This window comes from Filicampus tigris, chromosome 11, assembly GCF_054856515.1.
Source record: "Filicampus tigris isolate MCC_2025a chromosome 11, RoL_Ftig_1.0, whole genome shotgun sequence".
In the NCBI taxonomy this organism is placed as follows: Eukaryota; Metazoa; Chordata; class Actinopteri; order Syngnathiformes; family Syngnathidae; genus Filicampus; species Filicampus tigris.
The window spans coordinates 10,631,010-10,653,379 of record NC_141227.1 but is presented as its reverse complement, the minus strand read 5'-3'; the positions used below and the strand labels follow the sequence as shown (position 1 = coordinate 10,653,379).

Sequence of the window (22,370 nt, the reverse complement as noted above, 5' to 3'; positions counted from 1 at the left end):
ATGTAACTAGATTACATACGTTTCCTGATACTTCCAGGAGTTCCCCTACGCAACATCAAGGATTCCTTGTTTCACCCTTAGGAATATAAAGACAGATGTTCGACAAGCATGATCCTCACCAGTCTACTAAGATAAGGATTTGTATTTTTTTTATTATTCATTCGCAGCACTCTTATGTATCATCAATTTTGCAAATGAGAGTATATGGAATACAATGCATGTTAGCGTGACTATTAGGGGTGCAGCGATTGATAGAGTATCCGTACCAATATTTGACAATGCATAACATTTTGCAATTGTAATGAAAATGTGTTTTATTATAACCAACTATTGTCCAAAACACTTTTTTTTAATTAACCATGGCAGACGTTTCACTCAGTTGTAACATTTTTTTTAGTATAACAACTTGTCATTATAGATATTTAACATCCAACTGCATTTATTTCCAAGTCTTGCTACACATTTAATTTAGTTGTAGCCTGTAGCATAAGGTATTTCAGTTATGTAGTGTTACAGTTTGAACACTAGTGGGCACTATGTAAACAGTGTACATAGCTAAGAGACAAGGAAGAACAAATAAGAGGCTCAGAATGTAGAGTGTTCTGGATAAACAAGTAGGATGTTACCTCTGTGCTTTAACTACAAAATAAAGTGAAGTGAGCAAAAAGAAATACAGGTACAAAACTGCTTCTTGAAAATACCGCTGGCTTTAAAACTAAACATTGTCAGGACAACTGAAGTGATTCTTCATGAAAGCGTCGCAATCATGACAGGAGTGCAGCTGACTCAGCTGGGGCGGAGCAGCATGGAGCACACAGCGGATGCTAGCAGCTACGCGACGCCATAAAATAGGAGAGGGTGCGCAAATGCAACCATGGCTACCAGAGTTAAATCAAGACAAACCACCGGCGCAAAATGGCGAATGCCAATGGGCTTCCAACTATGCTTAGTTTGACTATTTTTTTAAGCTTCCCGTTTATTGTTTATCACCTACAAAATAGGCATCCGTAATAGGCGGACTGGCCCATCACATCAGCGGTATTAGCACCAATATCAGTATCGGTGCATCTCAATGTAAACCTCCTATAGGGTTAGGACAGCAAAGCTCAAGTATGTGTTCTTTACATAGTCATACAGCTTTTACAGTGGGGTAAACATGATGAATATATACCAAGCACTGTAACATTATCACAGGACCTTGAGATTGTAACTACAAATATTAGTACCACAATAGAAGAAATGCCAGCACATAAATAACCCACATGAACGCCAGATGAAAATAAATAAAATCTTTCCACCATTTTCATCAATTTTCAGTTTCTTAGTCTCGCTATTTGTTGGTGTTCATCCATGAACCCCATTGTCCTCAGATGGCCATTAGCCTGCGCAGTGATGGAGTTTCCATGACGATCACATCTCTTTCTACTTGCAGGGGATTAGGGTTAACCATGTGCTGCAGGATAAGAGGGGGTTGATGTGAGGTGAGGGTCGCAGGGGGCTGGCGAAGCACAATAATCTCAGCGCTGGTTAGCTGAAAGAGAAGGTCATTCAGTTCTTCTTCTGTCGAGTTGACCACTGGGGATCCATTCACCTCCACAAGTCTACAGAGATTTTGCAGATAGGTAGTGTTAGTCCAAAACTATATGGTACACGATTCGCCCCACAAATTGCCCCTATTATCTTTTACTGTATATCTGTGCCCAAGAAAGCTATGACATAATAAATGTCTTTTTGCAAAGATGCTGCTACACCACCAATACAGCTAAACAAACAAACAAAAAAACTACCGGTATATGAAATTTAATTTAAATATAAATATGCTTTGACTTCTCTTTTTGGTGCTGAGAAATTTTCTGGCAAGGACTTCATGCTTTAACCGTTTTGTAGGTTTTTTTGGGCGTTCTTTGGCAGGAGTGCTTATGATACCTGTCATCCACACATAATTGCGAGTTGTCCACCTCGACAACCACTAAGCCACTGCCTTCTGTGTAACGACATGTAAAGCCATAGCAGCCATCCGGTCCGCAACACTCCTGGAAGAGCAGCAGCATGGCGGGAGATTGTGGTGACACCAGCTGTCTTAGGTTTCCAATGGTCATATTCTTTCTCAGGGCTTTCTCCTGAATGCAGAAAATAATGTCACTTTACATTGTAAACATTAACGTACCTGCACACGTTTAAAACAAACCTTACCACTTACCACTCTTTCATGGTAAAAAAAAAAAAAAAAAATTATAATAAAAATTTAAGGTGAGTGTAAAAATACATGCCATAGGTAAATTGCATTTATTCAAACTTTCATTGTAATAACAATACATAAAAGATAAGGTGATATAGGAAAATTATTTCAGGCTCTTTTTTTTTTCTTTTCAGTGGACGATAAGTGTCTTTAGCCTGACAATGGGACGCATATGGTCACGCTTACAAAATAACTGACAAACATAAGTGCATATGCAAAAACACATACTGCACATACTTTAAATCACATCATCACATGTAAACATCGTTACAAAGTTGTGATTTATATCTCTCATATATGTAATTTTCCTGGATATGCAACTCTATTTTCTAAGAGGCAGACTATTACAGATACCGCTGTGGCGAGGTCCCCGGAAGATAAGAGTGAGTGTGCGTCAAAGCTTGCAGACCACCAAGACGTGATGATTAGCGTTTGAGGACATCACGCCACAAGTAGCTTGTGGGGATCAGAAATAACTTGTGAGCCTGACCGCTGAATTCCTCAGTTCCCTTATCCAGCTTCTCTGTGTCCTATCCCCGCCCTTTCTCTGTTAGGCATGTGAATGTTTTACAGCAATTGATTGCTTCACCGAGGTCAGGGGTCAAAACAAAAGCTCCTCTCGCCTCAGACAACAGAGCCAGACAGGATACAGCCACAGAAATGCATCTCAAGCTCCTTGAGAAGTACACGCTAATGCGCATCATTTTCTCGTAGTTGCCCTTAATGTTGGACCGACGCCCAAAGACGGAGGTAATTTTCTCATGTTTATCCACATGATTTGATCAAATTCTAACCAAGCGAGGGCAGCCACAGGCCACAGGCTCAAGATGAAATAAGAAAATGAAATATTACAAAAGGCAATCACCAAAGAGAAATGGTTCGCTAAATAAGATCTTTGAAAAATCACTACAACTTGGTTAGCTAAAGTGAGCTTTAAAAACTATGCTACTGCCTTAAAAAGAACGAGAGCAATATCTTTCCTCTGCCATTAAATGTGAAAAGAATTTAGTTTGATCCAGTGTAATGAATCAATCTCTTAACACGGTAGAGAACAATGAAGAAAGATGACAGGTGATGTTCACCAGCTCACAGAGGTCACAGACACTGTTTACAGGTCATTGGAACCTTGAACGTCAAAGTCAAACATAATTAGGAAAAATGTAATCTTTTTTGGGGTGAGTGATATGAAATAATGTTAAGTGAAATAAAGATTGGTTCATTGTCACATGAGGAGCAGGATTTGGACCCAAAAGCAGACGTGACACGGAAGTTGAAAAGTAAAAGTCTATCAACGAAAATACAAAGTAACTACAAAGAGCAGGGCTGGAGGAATTCTGACTGGGATTTAAGCTCGCATCCACACTCGAAGAAGGTTTGACGTACGTCTCGCTGAGTAACTTATAAACTGTAAGACATCAGGCCTATATGACATAATAAAGGTCAAAGCATAAAAGAACAGTTAACTATTGTAAAGCGAAAACTCAGCTAAACTTAAACAACCGTACTCTCTCTCAGTGATGTCCGGCAGACACCAAATGGATAGGGAACAAGAAAGTGTTTGCAGCGCAGCACCGAGTGCCATTTTATATGTATTGTTCAACTACTGTGCCAGCACTTACCAAAGAACCCAACTTGAGCTTTGTGGTTGCCTTGGTAGTCTATATCATTATTATGAATGTTACATTCCTTCCTGAAGGCCATTGCCATGCAAGTGATTTGTCATTACACTTTCATGTATGGTGCAGCCTATTTACATATTGGTAAAACTGATTTTAGTATGTGATTATTTTATAAATTTTATTAATTGAATTACTCAGCACCCTTTCTCATGTCACAGTAGGTTACATTTCTGGCCAAAGAACACACAATAATCCTTGAGCTTCCCAATAAGGTGAAGTTGTAGCAACATTTGCAGGACATTTTGTTTGACTCGAGGCATACTTTTCTTGAAGGAAATTTGGTTTGAATTCCATATTCTATAGTGTTTCAGGTATTTAACTTCTGAGGTTCCGCTGTAGTATAATTTGGCTGTCATTGTGTAAACACAACCCAGTGAAACCACAGGGTATGCATGCAGGTACACACAGGTTATTCTCAAACAACAAGGCCATGGGCAATCGGAGGCAAACGTATATGTTATTCTTTCAATTTCCCCTCTGCAAGAGTCTGTCTGAAGTTTTTGTCCAAGCTAAGACGCTTATTTAAAATCATTTCCGCTATTTGTTGTGCTTCCCCTCCGCCCTTCGCACTCTTCCCCGTTTCTCTTTCCCTTGCCTCTCGGCTGCTTTATTGATGCTCGCCAGTTGGAAGAGATCCTTGGAGATTAGACAGCCAATGATGAAATATTTCCTTATTGTCTGCAACGCGGGGCAGCCTACGAGACCAAATACAGGGCGGTCTGCTCCTTATTAGAGCAGTGGCTCCATCAGTTCCCAGGCTGCTCCTCAGTCCTGACCTGTGTGTTAACTCTGATTAGGTCATATGATAAACATTAACGCTGCTGCTTTTCCCACAAGCTCGCCACCTAAAAAAGCGTGGCCCTGGGGCAGCAACGTGACACGGGGCGGCAGTCAAAGCCGAAGCCGCGTGTGTCCTTTCATGGCACCTCGTTAGGATTTCTCCAGCGGGATAAAAGGCCCACATTAAAAAAGAAGTGGGCTCCTCCGGGGGATAGACGGAGATAGTTTTACACATCCTGGCCCATTTCTCCATTGCGCTCTCCCAGTGCCTTTTGTCGCGCACATTCCATTGTCGGTATGGTCACAGGCTCTCGGGTGTCAGTAGCAGCGCTAAAACAACAATTTCTCAGACCAAGTGCATGACCATCCACAACTCTCTTGTGCGCGCCCGTACCCACAACAGGACACCCTGCTCAGCTTTAATCATCAGCGGAGAGAGGTCAATGCGGCATTGTGTTGTTCCTCAGGAGAACGGACGTGACGGGATCAAAGATGGTGGCCATAAAAGGGTCGCTGACCTTGACACCAGGAAGTCATTTATGCCTTCCATGTTTCAGATCTATTGTTACTTAAAGGACAATACAAGACCTTCACAAAACTCGAATGGGTGTCAACTCGGTATTAGGTGTTTACCAAAAAAAAAAAAAAAGCACCTATTTGTGTTTGTTTGTCCATCTGTTTGTTAGTTAGCACTTATAGACATGGTACATGGAGCATGGCATTATAAATGAACAGGGATTCCATAATTGATTATGGACACTTTTAATGGCTCCATTGATGGAATAGTCACTAAAACTTCACGTTCAATGTGTGCTGGAAGCTGGAAGAATTCAGTGGGTGGACCGGACTGCACTATTTCCATTCTGTTCGTGGGATGAAGTATAAAAGACTCAAAAAGGCAAAAATGGAAAAATACATTCCAATTTATGTTTTACAAATGTGCATGTAATCCTGCTAACTAACTCAAACCCGATCACGACCACTAAAATTGTGCTCCTTTGCTATTCACGCTTGGTGGCAGTAAAAAAGAAAAAGTGCTGTGAACTGATTTTGCATTTCAATCTCAGTACATTTTTAGCAATCAAAATATTATTATTCCCACACTAAACAATTTTCCCACATACCAACTGACTGTTTCTCAAGCTGTACAAATCTTGTTTCAATGTCAACATTATGCCAGTGCAGGCTAGTGCCAGACTTTGAATATTTCAGTAAAGTACCTTAATATAACTGTCCTGCAGAACATTTTGCAGATGTGCCACCTGTCGGTTTAGATGCACCATGGAGATTTCCTCTTTAAACACCTGGCAGTTGAGCTTCATTTTTTCCAAAAGACGAACATCCAGCTGTCTGGATGGAAAGACAAACCATAAAGTCCATTTACAGTCAACAAATGCACACATATAACATGGCTAAATTCTGTGAGGCCTATAATGCTCAATTGTGATTACAGGCGCTTGTATTATGTGTACCTAATCACTTTGGGGATATCTATATTAAACGTGTGGCTGCAAAATACAACCAGGTGTTTGTTTTCAATTCCGATTATCATAGAAGACAGTTTTACTTCTTCCTGTGAGCAGCCGAGTTGTTGATGTGATCCCGGAGGGTCTGAAGACTTTGCTTCTTGTCGCTCAGTCTTCTTTGGAGCAGTTCCAGTTTCTGCTCCAGCTCAGCTGAGCCGAGCATTTCTAAATTCCCATCGCCGTCTGAGTTCTTCAGCTCGGAGCAAAATGCTACCAGGCCTAGGTGGAGCTCCTGCACCTTTAGGCCAAGAGAAGTCAATCAGTTTTCACGGTATATTTCAAGGACTATAGTGCAATTGAAACATTGCATTGCATTTCAGAGAATGGACCTAACCTGGAGGATGACATTTTGTAGTGACTCCACCTGCAGGTTCAGCTCCTTGATTCTCTCCTCCTTTTGTATACCAGTAGAGCTGTTAGCTTCTGGGCTACTTTGGGTGGCAGTATTCTACAATGCAAAGCCGTTCATGATTTATTCTTTTAATGCTACAATTGATGCAGTAAAAAAAAAAAAATCAACCAAACATACCTTTTTAGACAAATGCAGGTCCAGCTGCCTGTCAGACAGGGATGTCAGCAGACTCCCAATCTGCTGATCCTGGGAGAGCTCAGCCGTGGAATCTGGAAATAAAAGCAGATGTGCACATGATGTCTTCATGCTGTTGTGATGAAACTCGGTGTTGTGAGCTTTTTTTCTGTACCTCTCTGCTCTTTCAGTGAGAAAAGACTTCTGTCATCCGTCATTCCCAACATTCTGAGACACGAGTCCATTATTTTGCCCACGGTTGTTTCTTTTGGCGTTCTGAGGTGAACTATTCGCTCTGATGCTATAACACACAAGAGTGTATTTAGGCACAATACCTTTATGTCATTGGCAGAGAGGTAGTCGCAGGACAAATATAGACACCCAATCATTCACATTTACATCAGCGCCTACGAATGATTCAAATAACTTAGCATGCATATTTTCAGAATGTGGAAGAAAGCCAGTCTACTCTGAGAAATCCCACACAAACACATAGAGCATGCAAACTCCAAACAGGAAGGCCAGAGGTGAGATTTGAACCCCAAACCTCACTGTGAGGCAGATGTGCTAACCACTAAACCACCATGATGCCTCCTATAATTTATCTAAATAATATTGTCCTCCCAAACTATACAACCACAATGGTTGCAAGGCCATTTTCTTGTCAGCGCTCTACAAATTCCAGTTCTGTTTGATATCCGTAACAATATTGCAGTCTAAAATATTTTATGTACACTGTCAGAAATGGGTGGTACTTTAAGAGTCAATGTATGTGGCAGGGGTCCTTAATTAATAGATAAAGTTTAGAAACATTTCTTTAAGCCAAGGTACGGACCAGTAAATGGCTAAAATACATTAGAATTGAATTCCCATTTATAATTAACGATCAAATATAATAAAGATACACAATTTATAGCATTTATATATCCCTTGTGCAAAACTGCTAGAAAGATACACAGAAAATAGGAATGTTTGTGTGACCCTATGTGTATATATATCCTTGCTGTCCTGTGAAAAACATTCATTTTTATTATTTTCACGTGAATGCTGTTTCCGCATTACAGACATCGCATGAACGTGAAAATTAAAAATTGGACATATGTGTTTTTCACAGGACAGCGACGATATACTTTATATGTGTGTAGGCCTATATATAAACATAAAATTAAAAGTAATCATAACTTCAAATATATTAAAAAGTCAAAGGTCTGCAATTTCCAAACTTCTCAATTTCATCAGCCCGCACTTCCAACGCCCTCCATTACTCACCATTAATAGTGACCTCGATCAACTGTGCATTCCTCTGTGCCATGTAGCTTTGGTTGTTGTGCCTGAAAAAAAAACATATATATATAGGTTGACAATGCAAGTGTGCAGTGAGTTAATGAGAGCAGACTCTACCTGATCTTAAGGGATGGTCGGTTCATGCTCAGACAGTTCACGTGTGGTGAGGACTTGGATTTGATCATTGGCATGAATGTTTCTACATGATTACAGCCGAAGGATCCTACCAGAAAATAAACATTCAGTACTCTTTGAAGGTGTTGAGACATTCGTCACGGTGGAAGCGTACCAGAAGTACTGGGTGGGTGCAGCTCATTATAAATGGCAGAAAGAAGTTGTTCCTTGTCTTTTAGTGTGTTGATGTGAAGCATGTCCAGGATGTTGACATCTATTGATGCTATGTCTGCTCCACACAAATTTGCCTCTGCAAGACAAACGTTTTATGCAATGCACATGACAAGGGGCTATGACTAAATTTTATTAAGTTAACATTTTAAGCTTTAATCAATTCTATTCTGATTAAATGACAAAAATCAATTTTTTTTTAATACATTTTCATGTAATGACATGTCATTGTGGCTCAGCTTTAAAATCTGCAAATTTTACTTCAATATTATCATTGTTTTATAATCAAATATAAATCAATAATTTACATTTGATGTATATTATATACAGCAGTGGATTGAGACATGAATTTGATTAATTTCGTGACTCGAATCTATAAACTCTCTTATCTGAAATAATCTTTCCCCATTGAACTGAATGGAAATGTCATTAATCAGTTCCAACCTCCCTAAAAAAACTTTTTTGCAATGTTTTTTTAAATAAGGAAAGTAACACTTTACAATATTGTACTGCATAACACACATAGTGATAGATAACATAATTAATTGCACAATTTGTGCATCATGATCAAGCAATTCAATTTCTTGGCTACCTAGGGACAGTAAAAACAGATATATAGCAGTAAAATACAGACATACAATTATGTATATTGAGACAGTCACAACTAAACGCAGTAACCTGCAGTAACAGTCGTTTTCATCAAAGGATAAAGAAAGTGTGCCTGACAGTATTGCTGTATTGTCTGTCTACATGTGTTGCTCCATCAGATGCATTCAATTATCTGTTACTAGGGTTATAACACCATAACACCAATGCCATTCATTGGCCTGTCTTCTGTGTTTTGCATTGTTTACCAGCATAGTATTAGCATTAAAAAAAGCACACCACCGGCATAATCATACTTTTCAATAACCTTATGTTAACATTTATAATTATAATTGATTTAATACAATTTTTACTTCACATTCAAGATGCAGAAAGGTGTAACTTCACTGACATTTATTTTGATTGTAAAATAGAGATAAATTAAACTTTTTCAACATACTGTAACATCAGATTTGAAATTGGAAGGAAAATGAACTGGAGCAAATCTATTGGATCATTATGAAGGACTTGACAAGTTGCTATGCAGGAATTTAACTTTTGGTTGCATGGTGTAAATGCTATCATAACTTTATCACACAAGAGCATTTCTTTGAAGAAATCATTACACCCCAATATCATACTCTAGTAATAGAAATACCCATTCAAATCTGGATACATGAATTATTATATACATGTTTGGTCTCATTTAGAATAATTAAAATGGCTGGCTTTGTTTTGCAGCCACAGGGCTGGGAGGGGCGGCAGACCGCCAAGGCATGCGTCTTACCTTGGATGAAAGGAAGACATTTTTGCAATCCAATGCTAGTGAACCACTGGCACATCTCATTTGTGTTTCGCTCCCTGAGAGATTTGGCCTCCTTCCTGTTCAGAGTCTGGAGGGCGAAGAGGAGAGATTTCATACCTGCGACTCATGACTAATGTGCTTTCCAACCTGTGGATCATGTCCAACGCAGTTATTATGATTGCATAGTTGTCATTCCACTTAATGGCCCTTGCTTTGTGAATTCATGGGATTAACTGTTGTTGTTTGAGGAATACAGATGAATGTATCAACATTACACTGCAAATGTATCAGGACCTTTTGCTGTAGACTGAAAATATTTGGGTACACATCAACAGATGAATGATGAAATGAAACAAGAGACCAGCAGTTCAGGCTTCATTTCCAGGATCTGATACAAAACTTGCAAAAACATTTTTTTGGTCATCATAAATATTGAAACCGATACACTTAGAGTAGACAAAAGTGAATACGTCTTGATACTGTATGTACAGGGGTTCATTGAATTACCTGTTTAATTTGTAACACATACAGCAATGACATAATTACAGAGCTGGACAGTCCGTCCCTGGGCCGGACCGGTCGAACCCACCGGCCCGGCCGGTGGCCCATTTTTGGGGCGGGGTGTGAGGGCTGACAATTTAAAAAAAGGGCTGGACTAAGCATGGCCGGAAGTGGATTTTAGTCCGGCCCACTAATCGGCCCTCATGCGTGTGACATGCTCGCGAGGCGGCCAAATTTCAGCCTACTCGGTGAAAGGCTTCTTTTTACTCCCGCGTCGGCGCGAGTGACAACTGCCGCATTGATTCACGTGACCGACGCATTGTGCTGTTGGCGACAGGTCTGCAACACATGCCACGCACACATCAGGAATTGTTGCTGCTAAGATCGGTCCATTATGTCACATGTCGCGATGACATACAGTTTCCCACACGGAGGAGAGAATGCACCACGCAGCTAGTTGCTGCTGCAAAGCAAACTAGTTTGGCTGCGGCGTGTGTGTAAAAAGAAGCTAGTCGCTCACCCACGTTCCCCCTTAGCCGCCACCTTTCAGATCGTTTTTGCAATAAAATTAAATGCATCGTCTAGTCATCTCGATCTCTTTATGGTTGTAGCAGGCATGATATCCATTGTTGTCGCTGTCTTTTTGAAGCGACGCCCCCCCCGACTTGGAACTCAAATGTTTCAAAATAAATTGTGTCCACGAGTATAGTCAAGCTGCGCGCAGCACCCAAGGATGACGCCGGCACATCAAGGTGGAGTTCATGCAGTTCTTCTGTCTCGTCTTCCCTACTTCCGGAAATACGCCGTAGCAAACCTGCTGTGCATAGTAGTTTGCTGGTATGCTTTTATTTTGAAGGCCGGGAAGTGTGAAGGAGGGGAAGTGTGGAAAATAAGTAACTTGTTGACTGCAATTTCTGGCCGTCTATTGCACCCAAATAATTATACATACAATACGACAAAACCAACCCCAGGGCTCGCAATGGAAGTAAGCACACGCAGTTGGGTAAGTAGTAAAGTACTAGTTTGAACAAGAGAGGCCCATTTGAAGCATGTCCACAGCGGGTTCGAATTGTAAATTTGCCAGCTAATGATCTTTAAAAAGCCTCTGCCGTTAGCATCTCTACCGCGGCGACGTCAATCACGGATGCTTTTTTTGGGGGTATCGGGGCCTCGGGGGGCGGAACGGGGCGGGGACCGGCAATGTTTATGAATATGGCAGGAGGGTCGGGGCCGGAAGGGTACCCAGGTCAAGGGTGGAGGGTCGTGGCAGGACCGGCAAAAAAGGGTCAAGTGCCCAGCTCTGCATAATTAAATACAATTGAAATAAATTTTGTATCAATCCATTGTGATGATGCCCATCTTAGCTACCTGGGGGCAGTATAAGACAGAGGGACTGAAATGGTATACTGTACGCTAGCGGTCCTAAAACTGAGGCCCAGAGGCCATATGCGGTCCACAGGATGATATTTTATGTTTTATGTTAGTGCAGTACGCATGTGTTTTGCCATTTCGTTCCCCTATGCGTGTTGACAGTTGTTTTGAGTGTGACAGCTTTTGGTGGAGCGTAATTCTGAAATGACACTGAGTTCCAGTCATGTTATTTTCAAAACCTGCCGTGAAAAAAACGGCTGGCAATAAGACTAGCCAGATTCAAGAAAAACAGGAGAGGGACTGACTTTTTGTGTGTGTGTTGAGCACAGGGGCAACCCAACATGTCGTGAATGCACAGAGAAAGTTGCAGTGCTTAAGAAATGCTGTACTTGGATGCAAGCTAGCAGACTAAAGGCCAAGCAATGTGTTAAACTAGCAGACCAAAGGATAAGGTTCATCTTTGTCTCATCAGTCCATACAACTTTCTCACTGATTTTTTTTTTTTAAGGTTTGTCTTTACTTTTTGTGGGGCAAATACCAGCTGACCTTCCAGTTCTTCCTTTCATCCTCTGGTTTTGCCAGCTTTTGTTCATGACGTCTTCTGCAAACCGTAGATGGTGACAACTATACTCATGCCCTTTTGGAGGTTGTTACTGATGTCACTAGTTGTTTTGGGGCCTCATTTACAGCTCTCACATTGTTTTCATCATAAACCGCTATTGTTTTCCATTGTATACCCATTTGACATCTGTTACTTAGTACGCCAGTGGTTCTTTTCAAGACATTCCAAATGTTTGTGAAATGGCTCTGATTGATTTTCCATCTCCTTTCTGCTTAACAGTTGTTAATATTTTCACCAATAAACAGCACTGTGGTTTGTTGTTTACACCTATAACTCATTCACTGCCAAAGACAAATTTATTTGTCTTTTCACAGTCCAGCCATTCAATCCCAGGAACTTATTTATATATATTTTTTCTATTTTTTTTCAAATGTTAGGGTAAAACAGTGTTTGATAATGCCTGCCAGTGAATGAGTTAACTGATATAATTTTCTTTTTCACAGGCAGAACCTGAGTCTGACACTGAGCGATAACGCACCCGTCATGTTCCATGACATGTTCCAATACTTTTGCTCACATGAATAATGATTCGGTTAAAAACAGGTACTATCTTTTAAGTTGCGTTTTTCATCCAGATATAAACAACAATAATAATGATAATAATAATAATAATAATAATAATAATTAGAGGTGGGTTCATAGAACTTACAGACCCTTCCTTAGAGTAAATACATACAGCACTTGCCTAGATACAAAATTTAAAGTCCACTTAGCAACTAATAACGAAAATAACCCCAACCCTCACTCACTTATCCGACTTACCCACCTAAATGAAGGCCTGCCCTGAACCATGTACCTACTCTATTTCCCTAATGACCTACTATTTTAACCATTTAGTCTCCCATTTGTCCATCCACCTGTCTATCCCTCCATTCATTGTAAATCACATGCGAGTGGTGATCATAACTTTGGATAAGAACTGCAGGGAATATTTTAAATTTGTGTGAACACGCGTCTTGCCAAGGATGCTGAAAATCTTACCCTGCAAATCCCACCTAGACATGAATACAAAAAATGTTAGACTATTTTCAGAGCCATTGTTTTGACAGCGCTAGAGATCTGCGAAATATAAACAGAATATAATCTGTAATTGCAGTCGATCTGGGTCGTGTGCTGATGCCACCCTGAAGGCGCTGCATTGATGGTACACAGTACCTTCTCTGGGAAGTTTCCATTCTGGTCCTTGCATTTGGGAACACATGATGCTGAAGGAATACAGAGTTTCATGGTTAAATATGGTGTCATATGAATCAATTTGTCCTTAATAAAACCACTAAAGACCCACCAACGGTTGTACGCCGTTGCCGTGGCGACCTCTTCCCTTGCTGTTGCTGGTCTGAGGCCTGGGTTAAAGTGTGAAAAGTGGCACTTTCAGTTTGTGTGTCCCCTAAACTGCAGGAACGAGTGATTGGCCTCTGGAACATTAACAGAACAGACCAAAAAAAAAAAAAAAGTGATGTCAATTAACCATTTGTACAGACTAATCAACTTGTTGACTTTACTACCCCAAAATGTCATTTAGGGCATAACGTTGCACGTGCTTTTGGCTAGAAAAGGAGGCAAAGCCACTTGCAGAAAATGAATGAGTGCAATGAAATCAGTCCATCACCTTAATTAATTCGAATTGTATTCTATTTCTTCTAATAGACGTATTTATTAAGTGAGCGATAACAAGTAAATGGAAAAGAAGCCAGATTTCAGCAGGTTTTTGATCAAAGAAAATATCAAAGAGGAAAGTAAGCAGCAATTAATCCACTACAGACAAAGAGGTTTTGTGGTTATTTGCAAACACTGCAAATTCCCACCATGCGGAACCTGCTGCTGTTGGGAGACCAGAACGAGGACGGGTTTCCCTGTTTGGCCAAGTTGTGCAAACGTTACCTGTCTGTCCCAATGGCAAGTAGGACAATGCACCCCACCCCCGCCCCTCGGAGGTCTATTTATGGACAGTAATTTATTTAACATCATGGGAAGCAATGCACAATAAGAGCCTTAATCAGATAATGAAAATGTTTCTGAGGAATGTGTAGAGACTCTGTGGATATACCTTTAAATACATGATGTGCATGCGTGGGTCTGTACAGAAACAACATGTGACATTATGGGCAAACAGATGCACTGCTTGGCCTTCATACCCTCTGGTGAGTAAATGCATCCATTGTGGGAGCCTTAAGAGGAGGCACGCCAATAGGAGTCTTCAGCATGTCAGAGCAGCTCACATCACTGTTGCTCAAGTCATCTATGTAGAAGAACAATATTCTCATTCATAAATGCATGTGGTTAGTGCATTATCACTTAGTAAACGCATGGGAAAACTAGTTTGCCATTCTTTCTGTTTTGTCTTTTTTCAATTTTTATAGGTCGCCACAGTTGTTTGTAGAAAATTCCGCTGATAGACACAGCTTGATGGGGTTGCTTGGCAACAAGTCAGACAATAAAATCGAGTCGATGACGTGCTTTTTGACAACTCAAATTCCTTCCCACAGAAATGTGCATTCCTTAATTTTCTAAATATCACATGGTCAGCGAGCCAGTTCCATATTTGCGTGCTATCATAACAACCGAGAGACATTTAACCCAAGTATACACGCTCATTACAGCAAAACCTCTAAAGACCAATGAGGCTGTACAATTTGGAGCTTGACCTACATTTTTCAGGCAAATAAACCTTTCAAGGGCTTTTGTGGCATTTTCCCCCAAGACATATTACAAAAGATGAAAAATTCTCACGCATAATGTCACAGTACGTGATGTCATGACTTTTCCTGAAAATTATGCCTCTAATTTTGCGCCATACTTTAGTTTTTGGATCGCTGTCATTGCATGACATCATGCTGAAAGTGTTGCCAACTTGTGCCTATATTACACAAAGATTCAGAACCCAACTAACAACAAATTACTGGAAGATACTGTGTCAGTGGGGTTTTGAATACATTCATCCAGAAGAACATTTGCGAGGTCAGTTCACTGAGGGTGTTCTGGCTCACAATCTCTGTTGTAGTTCATTCAAAGGCATTTGATGGCTTTGGGGTACTTCTTTCAAACCAAACTTCAGCGAGCATACTTTTGTAAACTTTGCATTGTGCACTGGGGTACAATCATACTTGAATAGAAAATTGCCCACCCAAAACTGTTGCCACAGAGCATAATTTGTCAAAAGAAAAGAAATACATTTTGACAATAAAGATACCAATATGACAATATGATTCCTAGCTCAAATGTTATTTTTTTCTGATTAAATAAGTTAGAGTCCCAAATTTTATAATTCCGTCAACAGTAGCCTTTTGAATTGTTTTCGCGACAAATAATTCAGCCTAATTTATGGAACACATGTTTTCCATTGAAGGTTTTTTGAAAGGTTACTTTGACGTAGATAGGAGTGCAGATGCTGTTAGCATCAGATAAGACTTAATGGGTTTATGTGTGTTAGCGAAGGAATCTGGTCTGGGTCCAGGACAGACAGGAGGAAGAGGAGGAGGGGGCAAGTTAGCTGGCACTCTCTTCATCACCTGGTTGGCCTGTGACTCCGTAAGCAGGGTCAAAATGTCAAAACTACAGCCAAGAAAACAACATGCCTTCTCTCCTCTGTTGGGTCACTTAGACCAGATTGGGTGAAACTTCTTTGAAACTCCCTTTCCTGTCTTGCTATATGACTTCTTTTCACCAAGGATTACAGAATGCTCTCAAGATGGAGAAAGAGCTAATGGAGGGTAGCTATACACCCACAGCCTTACCACAGTCGTGCACAGACTTCACACAGTCTCTATCTTGTGTGAGTCCAACTAAAATAAGAGGACAGAACATTTTGGGCAGGCTCAGCGACAAGGCTCGTTGTTGCCTTATAGGGTGAAATTAGTAGCGAAGGAGAGATGGACGTTGTTCCCAGACTGAGCAGGCGCCGTCAGGACATGTCAAAGCTTGAGTGAGCTCTCACTCACTAAAGTGGGTAACATTCTGCCCTTGCATGCCAATACACAAAGACACATTGGGCAATCAGCTGTGTGATACGTCAGCCATAAAAAGACGCTCAACACTTTGGTTGATGGAATTAATGGAGCAGCAATTGTACAAGATTGTAAATATCCAGCTCCTTCTACGTACCTGAAGTGGGTCAATACGATCAATCCCTGAGAAATTGATGTTGAAATATATTCCATTTTGAAATATTGACAGTCGGTTAAAAAGGAAATGCAACAGTTTCATGCAAATCATTCGAGCAGTTTTTGCATCATCCTTGTGACAAACAAGCACATATACTCTACTCTGCGTGGCAACAAAATACTCATGGGAAAATATTCAATATAAAGCGCAACCTATATGTATGTGCAATCTACATTTTGTGTGGATGCACTGTTTTGTTTGTGGAACTTGATTGACAACTTTAGATAGAGTACTCACCAGGCTTTTTTTTTCCAATGAGCTACTATGAAAAAAAGCAGAAAAATCTACCCAAAGATGTAGCGGCTTTGTTATCTGCATGATGGCATTTCTTCTATATTACTTTTTGTTTGTTATATTATTAGTTAGCTAAATATTTTAGAATGGTAGTGTGATTGATGTGGAATTGATGTTTTACATTTTTGCGCAGTACTTTGCAACAAAACACTTATTGTAGAGTCTGATTATGGAGAATCACATTTAGTGGATGTATGTGATGGCTCTCTTTCAGTCTTATTGCCCTGGGCTGATTTGAGAGAAAAGAAAGCGCTCATTGAGTGACAACTGAGGGAGGAGAGCACGCTGAGTCACAGGAACTCAAAACCTGGGAACCATCGGTCCAGCCAAGCACTGGGACTACGCGCACAATAGCTAAAATGGGATTCGAACAAAGGGGAACTTCTGCAACTCCCAAAGGAGGTGTTGGAGGCACTGTAGCGATGTCTCATAATGACTGCAATTTCATCTGAATGGGGAACGCAGCTCAACAGCTGGATGATGTCGACCATCATCTGGTGCCGTTTACCTCGCCTCTCTTGTTCCAAATGGAAACAGACCTTTTAAATTTGAATACAAATACTTACTTAGTACATGTGTCTGAATAAAAACTCACCCAAGTTGAGCTCAGTGAAGGGCAAAAGTTTTATTCCGGTATTGAAGTTGCCTGAAAAGCAAAATGATTGGACAAATTTGAGCTTGCTTCAAATGAAACCCGCTGCTATTGTTACTAATATAATTATCGGTTATGTTCGGACACAATCTTCAAATCGAGTCTCTAATGGTTGTAACCTCAGCCTTCCACCATCTGCTGCATGACATCTGCTCTGCTTTTACACTGAACAAAAAAGCTAAGAGTCTGCTGCCCTTGTCATATTTCTATTTTCTTTTAGTAAACATTTGTACTGATTACTTATTTTCAGTACAGACTGAACAACCCTAATTTGAATCAGCATAGTGCGCCACTCCTCTACATGCCTGACAGTAAAATAAATTTTATGCCGGGATTGCCCTGAATAACAATGTTAAAAATTTGCCACTGTATTTTACTCTGCAGCAAAAGTTTAAAAGATTCTTCCTTTGCCTTACCGCATATAAAGTTTTGCAGAAGTCGTTTTTGCGTAATCTTGCACACAAACAACCTAACCTCTGCGGCGGAGGTGTAATTATATTAGTGTGTAGTTGTAGAAAGACGTCCCACTATGTTGTGCAGTTCTGCATGACTGGAAATAATCCCAATGCTGCACATCGATCAAAGAATATCAATTACAGCTGTCAAGATGCATTTTTAATACTGTGTTGTGCAATGTGCCATGATAATCAGAATTTGCAGGTATAATAACAAACCACTGTCTTACGTGTAAAAGACAAAGGTAGTTTATTGACGGATCTTCTTCTATGGCTTTGATGCCGGCCCTTTGTATCTAAAATCGTTTAGGTTTCTGCTGCGTGTTTGTGTTTTGGCTAAAAAGACATGCGCTGAACTTGAATCATATTTGCTCTACCCTTGAAAACCAGCGGAGTTGGGAACAGAGTTAAACTCACGTTTCTGCGGGAGCACAGGTAGGGGATCCACCTGATAAAGACTAAACAACGTGGCCTTTATTTTTTGTTCATCATCCCCATCTTTGTCTTTTATCGTCTCCCTCTCTTCGTCCTCTTCAGAATCCGCAACCATCATCTCACTCTCAGTCATTGTCAGTCGGAGCGTTGCCTCATTCTCCTCATAGTCTCTAACAGCAAAGCAACCGTCACTCTCTGCAGTGTCAACCACGCTCTCTTCTGAATTCGTATCAAAGAACTGATCATCGTCAATAACATCGGATGGAGTGGGTGGAATCAAATTGATCTCACAATGCACCGAGAGGCTCCCAGAAGCAGGGGTGCTGTCATTGCCACTTCCAAACAGAAAGTGGTCCTCTTCTTCTTCTTCTTCTTCTTCTTCTTCTTCATTTTCATTCTCTTCCCAGCTGTCAGGAGTGTTAGCCTGTCTTGCTCGAGGCTGGAGGGGCAGAGAAGACAGATGCTGCAGTCGTTTCTTCTTCAGAGCCCTCGTGCAGGCTGACACCGAGCGGCCCATGTTACTTCTCGGCGTCACAGGCTCTTCCTCAAACAGACCAAAACCGGTATTAACTATCCCCAGATCCTCCACTGTAATGTGGATAGTCTCCTTATCACCTGATCCCCTTTGATCCGCGTGTAGAGAGTCTCCATTTATCATGTCCTGTTCATGCGACTGATCCCCCTCTTCACCCTGCAAGCATGAGCAACAGAAGAGCCTACGGGAAAGATGCTGAGTTCTCCGAGGGAACCAACGAGCCTTCCGTTTCTTGGAATTCTCAACTGGACTTTCCATGATGCTACACTGGTTGCTCACCAGCTCAACAGACCCCTGAGAAAATGCACAACCTTGCACATCAGGATAAAATTGTGTTTAGGAGGATGAAGCATCTGCAACACAAACACTCATTTGCATAATGGGTTGCTAAGGGAAGGACAGAAACATGTCATACACTGTTGGCCAGGTGAGCACTTGAAATGAATGGAGGGTCCAATAAATGTCCTTTGATATGTTAATGGCGATGTGGACATCTCTTTCAAAGAGCTGCAAAATGCAAAAGAAAAAAAAGATCTTAATGTAAATGACATTTATTTTCCAAAATCGATCAAGTTTAAATAGATTTTACATCAAGCTAATGGCTGCAATTAAGTTCTGGTGAGAGATTAATATTATTATTATTCTTTTTTTTTTAGTCACTGCAACTTTGCAACCTCTGTGAATACATTAGTAACGTGGGTTGGTTCATTCCAAGTAAAATTATAATGTCTTGTGTGGGCTTGTGATATTATTGTTATAAGGGAGCATTCTGTTTCCCTGTGGGTCATCCATTGGGAGCTGAACAGTGCGTTTGGGAAAAGGTGAGAATATGGGCCGGCGGATGCTTGCCTGTAAAACCCCTATGGCTCCAGATTCCACGTGCCCAGTCCTGTTGTCTGCTGCGTGATAAGCCATTCAGCCACAGCGCAAACCCATTTTACCACACCACCCTCATTTGAAGGCTTCTATGAAAAGATGATATCTATGTGTTGCTTATTTTTTTCTCACGCCCATAAGGTTGCAGTAAAGTGATTGGAATATAGGACTCTCATGTCTTACGTGCTTTTTCCTTTTTTTTGCATGAAAACAGGCCACTGCTCATTTGTCGAAATACGGCATAATGAGCCCTATAGTATTCCGATTTTTGAGTTACAAAATGACATTTCGAACAAGCAAATGAATCCTTTGAGGGTTTTTACAATGGATATATTATGCTGTCCCTACTCTACAAACTCTACAACTCTCCAATATGTTTTTAATACATTTCCTTGGAGTAATTGTCTGAGCACTAAGACTGACTTCGCCTTTTGATCGAACCCATTTGGGATAGGCTCCATCTGGCTGTGATCTTGAATAGAATAAATGTTTTCCTGAATTAGATTTGTATTTGAGTTTTATTTCCAAAAACAAAAATATGGCTTTTGGTAGTTATTCCTGCACAGGCCATAAGTGTGCCTCTAAAAATTTAATACGACCGTATTCAATTTTGATTGACAATGACAGGGATTATCAATCTATCTTGGTATATGTATATCATAACATACGTATATGTATATGTATATACACATTTATATGTGTATATATATATATATATATATATATATATATATATATATATATATATATACTATGTATTAACATAGTATGAGATGCACAGGTAAGTTGTTTATTTGAATTGCAGCACATGTAGGCACTTTCAGGCAGATACCAGCATTAGTCCAGAGACTGGGTGGCTTTCCTCCCATAACATCTCTGAAACTATGTGGGTTCCGTTTACCTCACATTAGAATATACCACAACAAAGCAAAGAAGCCGAATAACTTCACAGCACTCAAAGCCCAGTTGCCGCTGTGAGGAATGTTGCAACCTGGAAACAGATGAAAGCTATTTTTTTTAAATATGAGGCAGTTAGAAATAAATTGTCCCTTATATGGAGGAATCTTAATTGAAGCTTCCCTTGAGATACTCCCAATCAATACCGCATGCCCACCAGAGGAGGGCAGTAGGAAGCAGGCTTACGACATTGACAGGACAAACAAAAACCAGAGCCCACCACTCCTTAGAACCACCTCCTTTGGTATTCACAAGTCTGGAGAGAGTTAAACCACACAAGTGCTTTTCATTCACAGCCCTTTAAAGCCAGCTTTTATGATATCTTGATCCACTATTTGAAAGTATATCAAGTTTTGTCATAATCCTTTTTACATGTTTTTTAGAAATATCCAAGCGGTAAGGAAACTAAAGAGATGTATGTAAGATTAATGTCCCCGTCCTCGTTGTATAGCTAATGATTGAAATCAGCTGAAAATCAGCGACCAAACTGACAAATTTATGAAAACTGAGATCCTTATGACAAAAGCTGGGAGACAGACACAGAAGACAAAGATGAATGCAACACAGCTGCTATTGCCTGGGGCCACTTCTCTGAGACATGAGTGAGACAGACGCAGAAAGCCATTAGTCTCTACTCCCACAGTGACGATGTAAATTTCAAACAATCTCAATCATATGTGTTTAACTCGGCCTCAGCGGGATTTGTTTGATTCTCTCCTTGGATTCTGCCTTAGTGGATGTCATTGTTATTGCTGCGCTGCTTTAAACGCTCACACATACATCCTGGAGTGTCCGAGTCGTCTTTGAGTGGGTCTGGTTGACCCCCAAAAAACCATTAAGCCAACATCAACACTCTGGCTCTTAGCTCTTAACATGGAGAGCGCCCTCACCTCTCACGATGTTGCGCCAGTGGGAAACATGTTCTACCGTAAAATCCGGACATTTCTGCTGCCGACGTTACCTCGCGTCGGACATTCAGAATTTTGACTTCAGTTTCTTCCATTCATAACACCTTATTGTCCTTGAGCACATTTTACGGTTTTCCACCCAAACATTCATGGAAGTCGGACTTCCAGGGTGCGCCAGATATTTGCAGCTTTCCCTTGTGGCTGACATTTAATAGCATGAGAAAAGGAGTTTGGCGGAGGGAAGAAGAGGGCAGTGACCTTGAGAACTCGTGGTTTGAACTTTCCCCTCTATTCCCCCACCAGTACGGCGCTCCCTAATCAATTACTGTTGGCAGTCAGGAGACCACCAATGATTAGCGGGAGCAAGGCAGACGTGGTTTGGGGGGTTGACGTTTGAGGAGGGGGCACAGGAGTGGGGGTTAGGGGAAGAGGGTTGAGAAGAAGTCTCTCAAACTGCTTTGATCTAAACTAGCATGGGAAAAGTGAAACATTGAAATGAGCCTTGAACAGTTGTATTTATCAGCGACAATAAAAAGAACATGTCTTACTGTAATCTGTACGCACATAAGCAGATGCCAAATATTGTTTACTGACAGGAGACCAGCCAATTACCACATCATTTAGGGGCTTTTCTGTCTGTGAGAATGAGAGCTGTTCTCACGGTCAGTGTGGCTACAAAGCTCAACAAAATCACTTGTTTTAGATTGGCTGATTGTCTCGCTTGGATCTAAGTGATTGATGTTTAATTGGATGAGAGGAACTCTTACACCACACCCACAGACAACTATTTTTCTCTCATTTTATACCTTTTTTTTCCCCCCCTGCTTTCCATCT

At 40.7% G+C, this 22,370-nt stretch overlaps 1 protein-coding gene across 1 annotated transcript; it reads right to left on the bottom strand.

Moving 5' to 3' along the window:
- Positions 1-19,053, bottom strand: LOC147139711 (uncharacterized). The gene is made up of 16 exons (XM_086046104.1): positions 18,243-19,053; positions 17,314-17,364; positions 14,399-14,502; positions 13,549-13,678; positions 13,419-13,468; positions 9,752-9,857; positions 8,324-8,458; positions 8,152-8,257; positions 8,020-8,081; positions 6,926-7,051; positions 6,754-6,845; positions 6,559-6,672; positions 6,266-6,462; positions 5,919-6,048; positions 1,927-2,120; positions 1-1,601 (listed from the first exon to the last, which is right to left on the bottom strand). Exons 1-16 carry the CDS (start codon positions 19,051-19,053, stop codon positions 1,367-1,369), a joined length of 2,643 nt encoding a protein of 880 aa, XP_085902230.1. The 3' UTR covers positions 1-1,366.
- Positions 19,054-22,370: the final 3,317 nt, after the last annotated feature.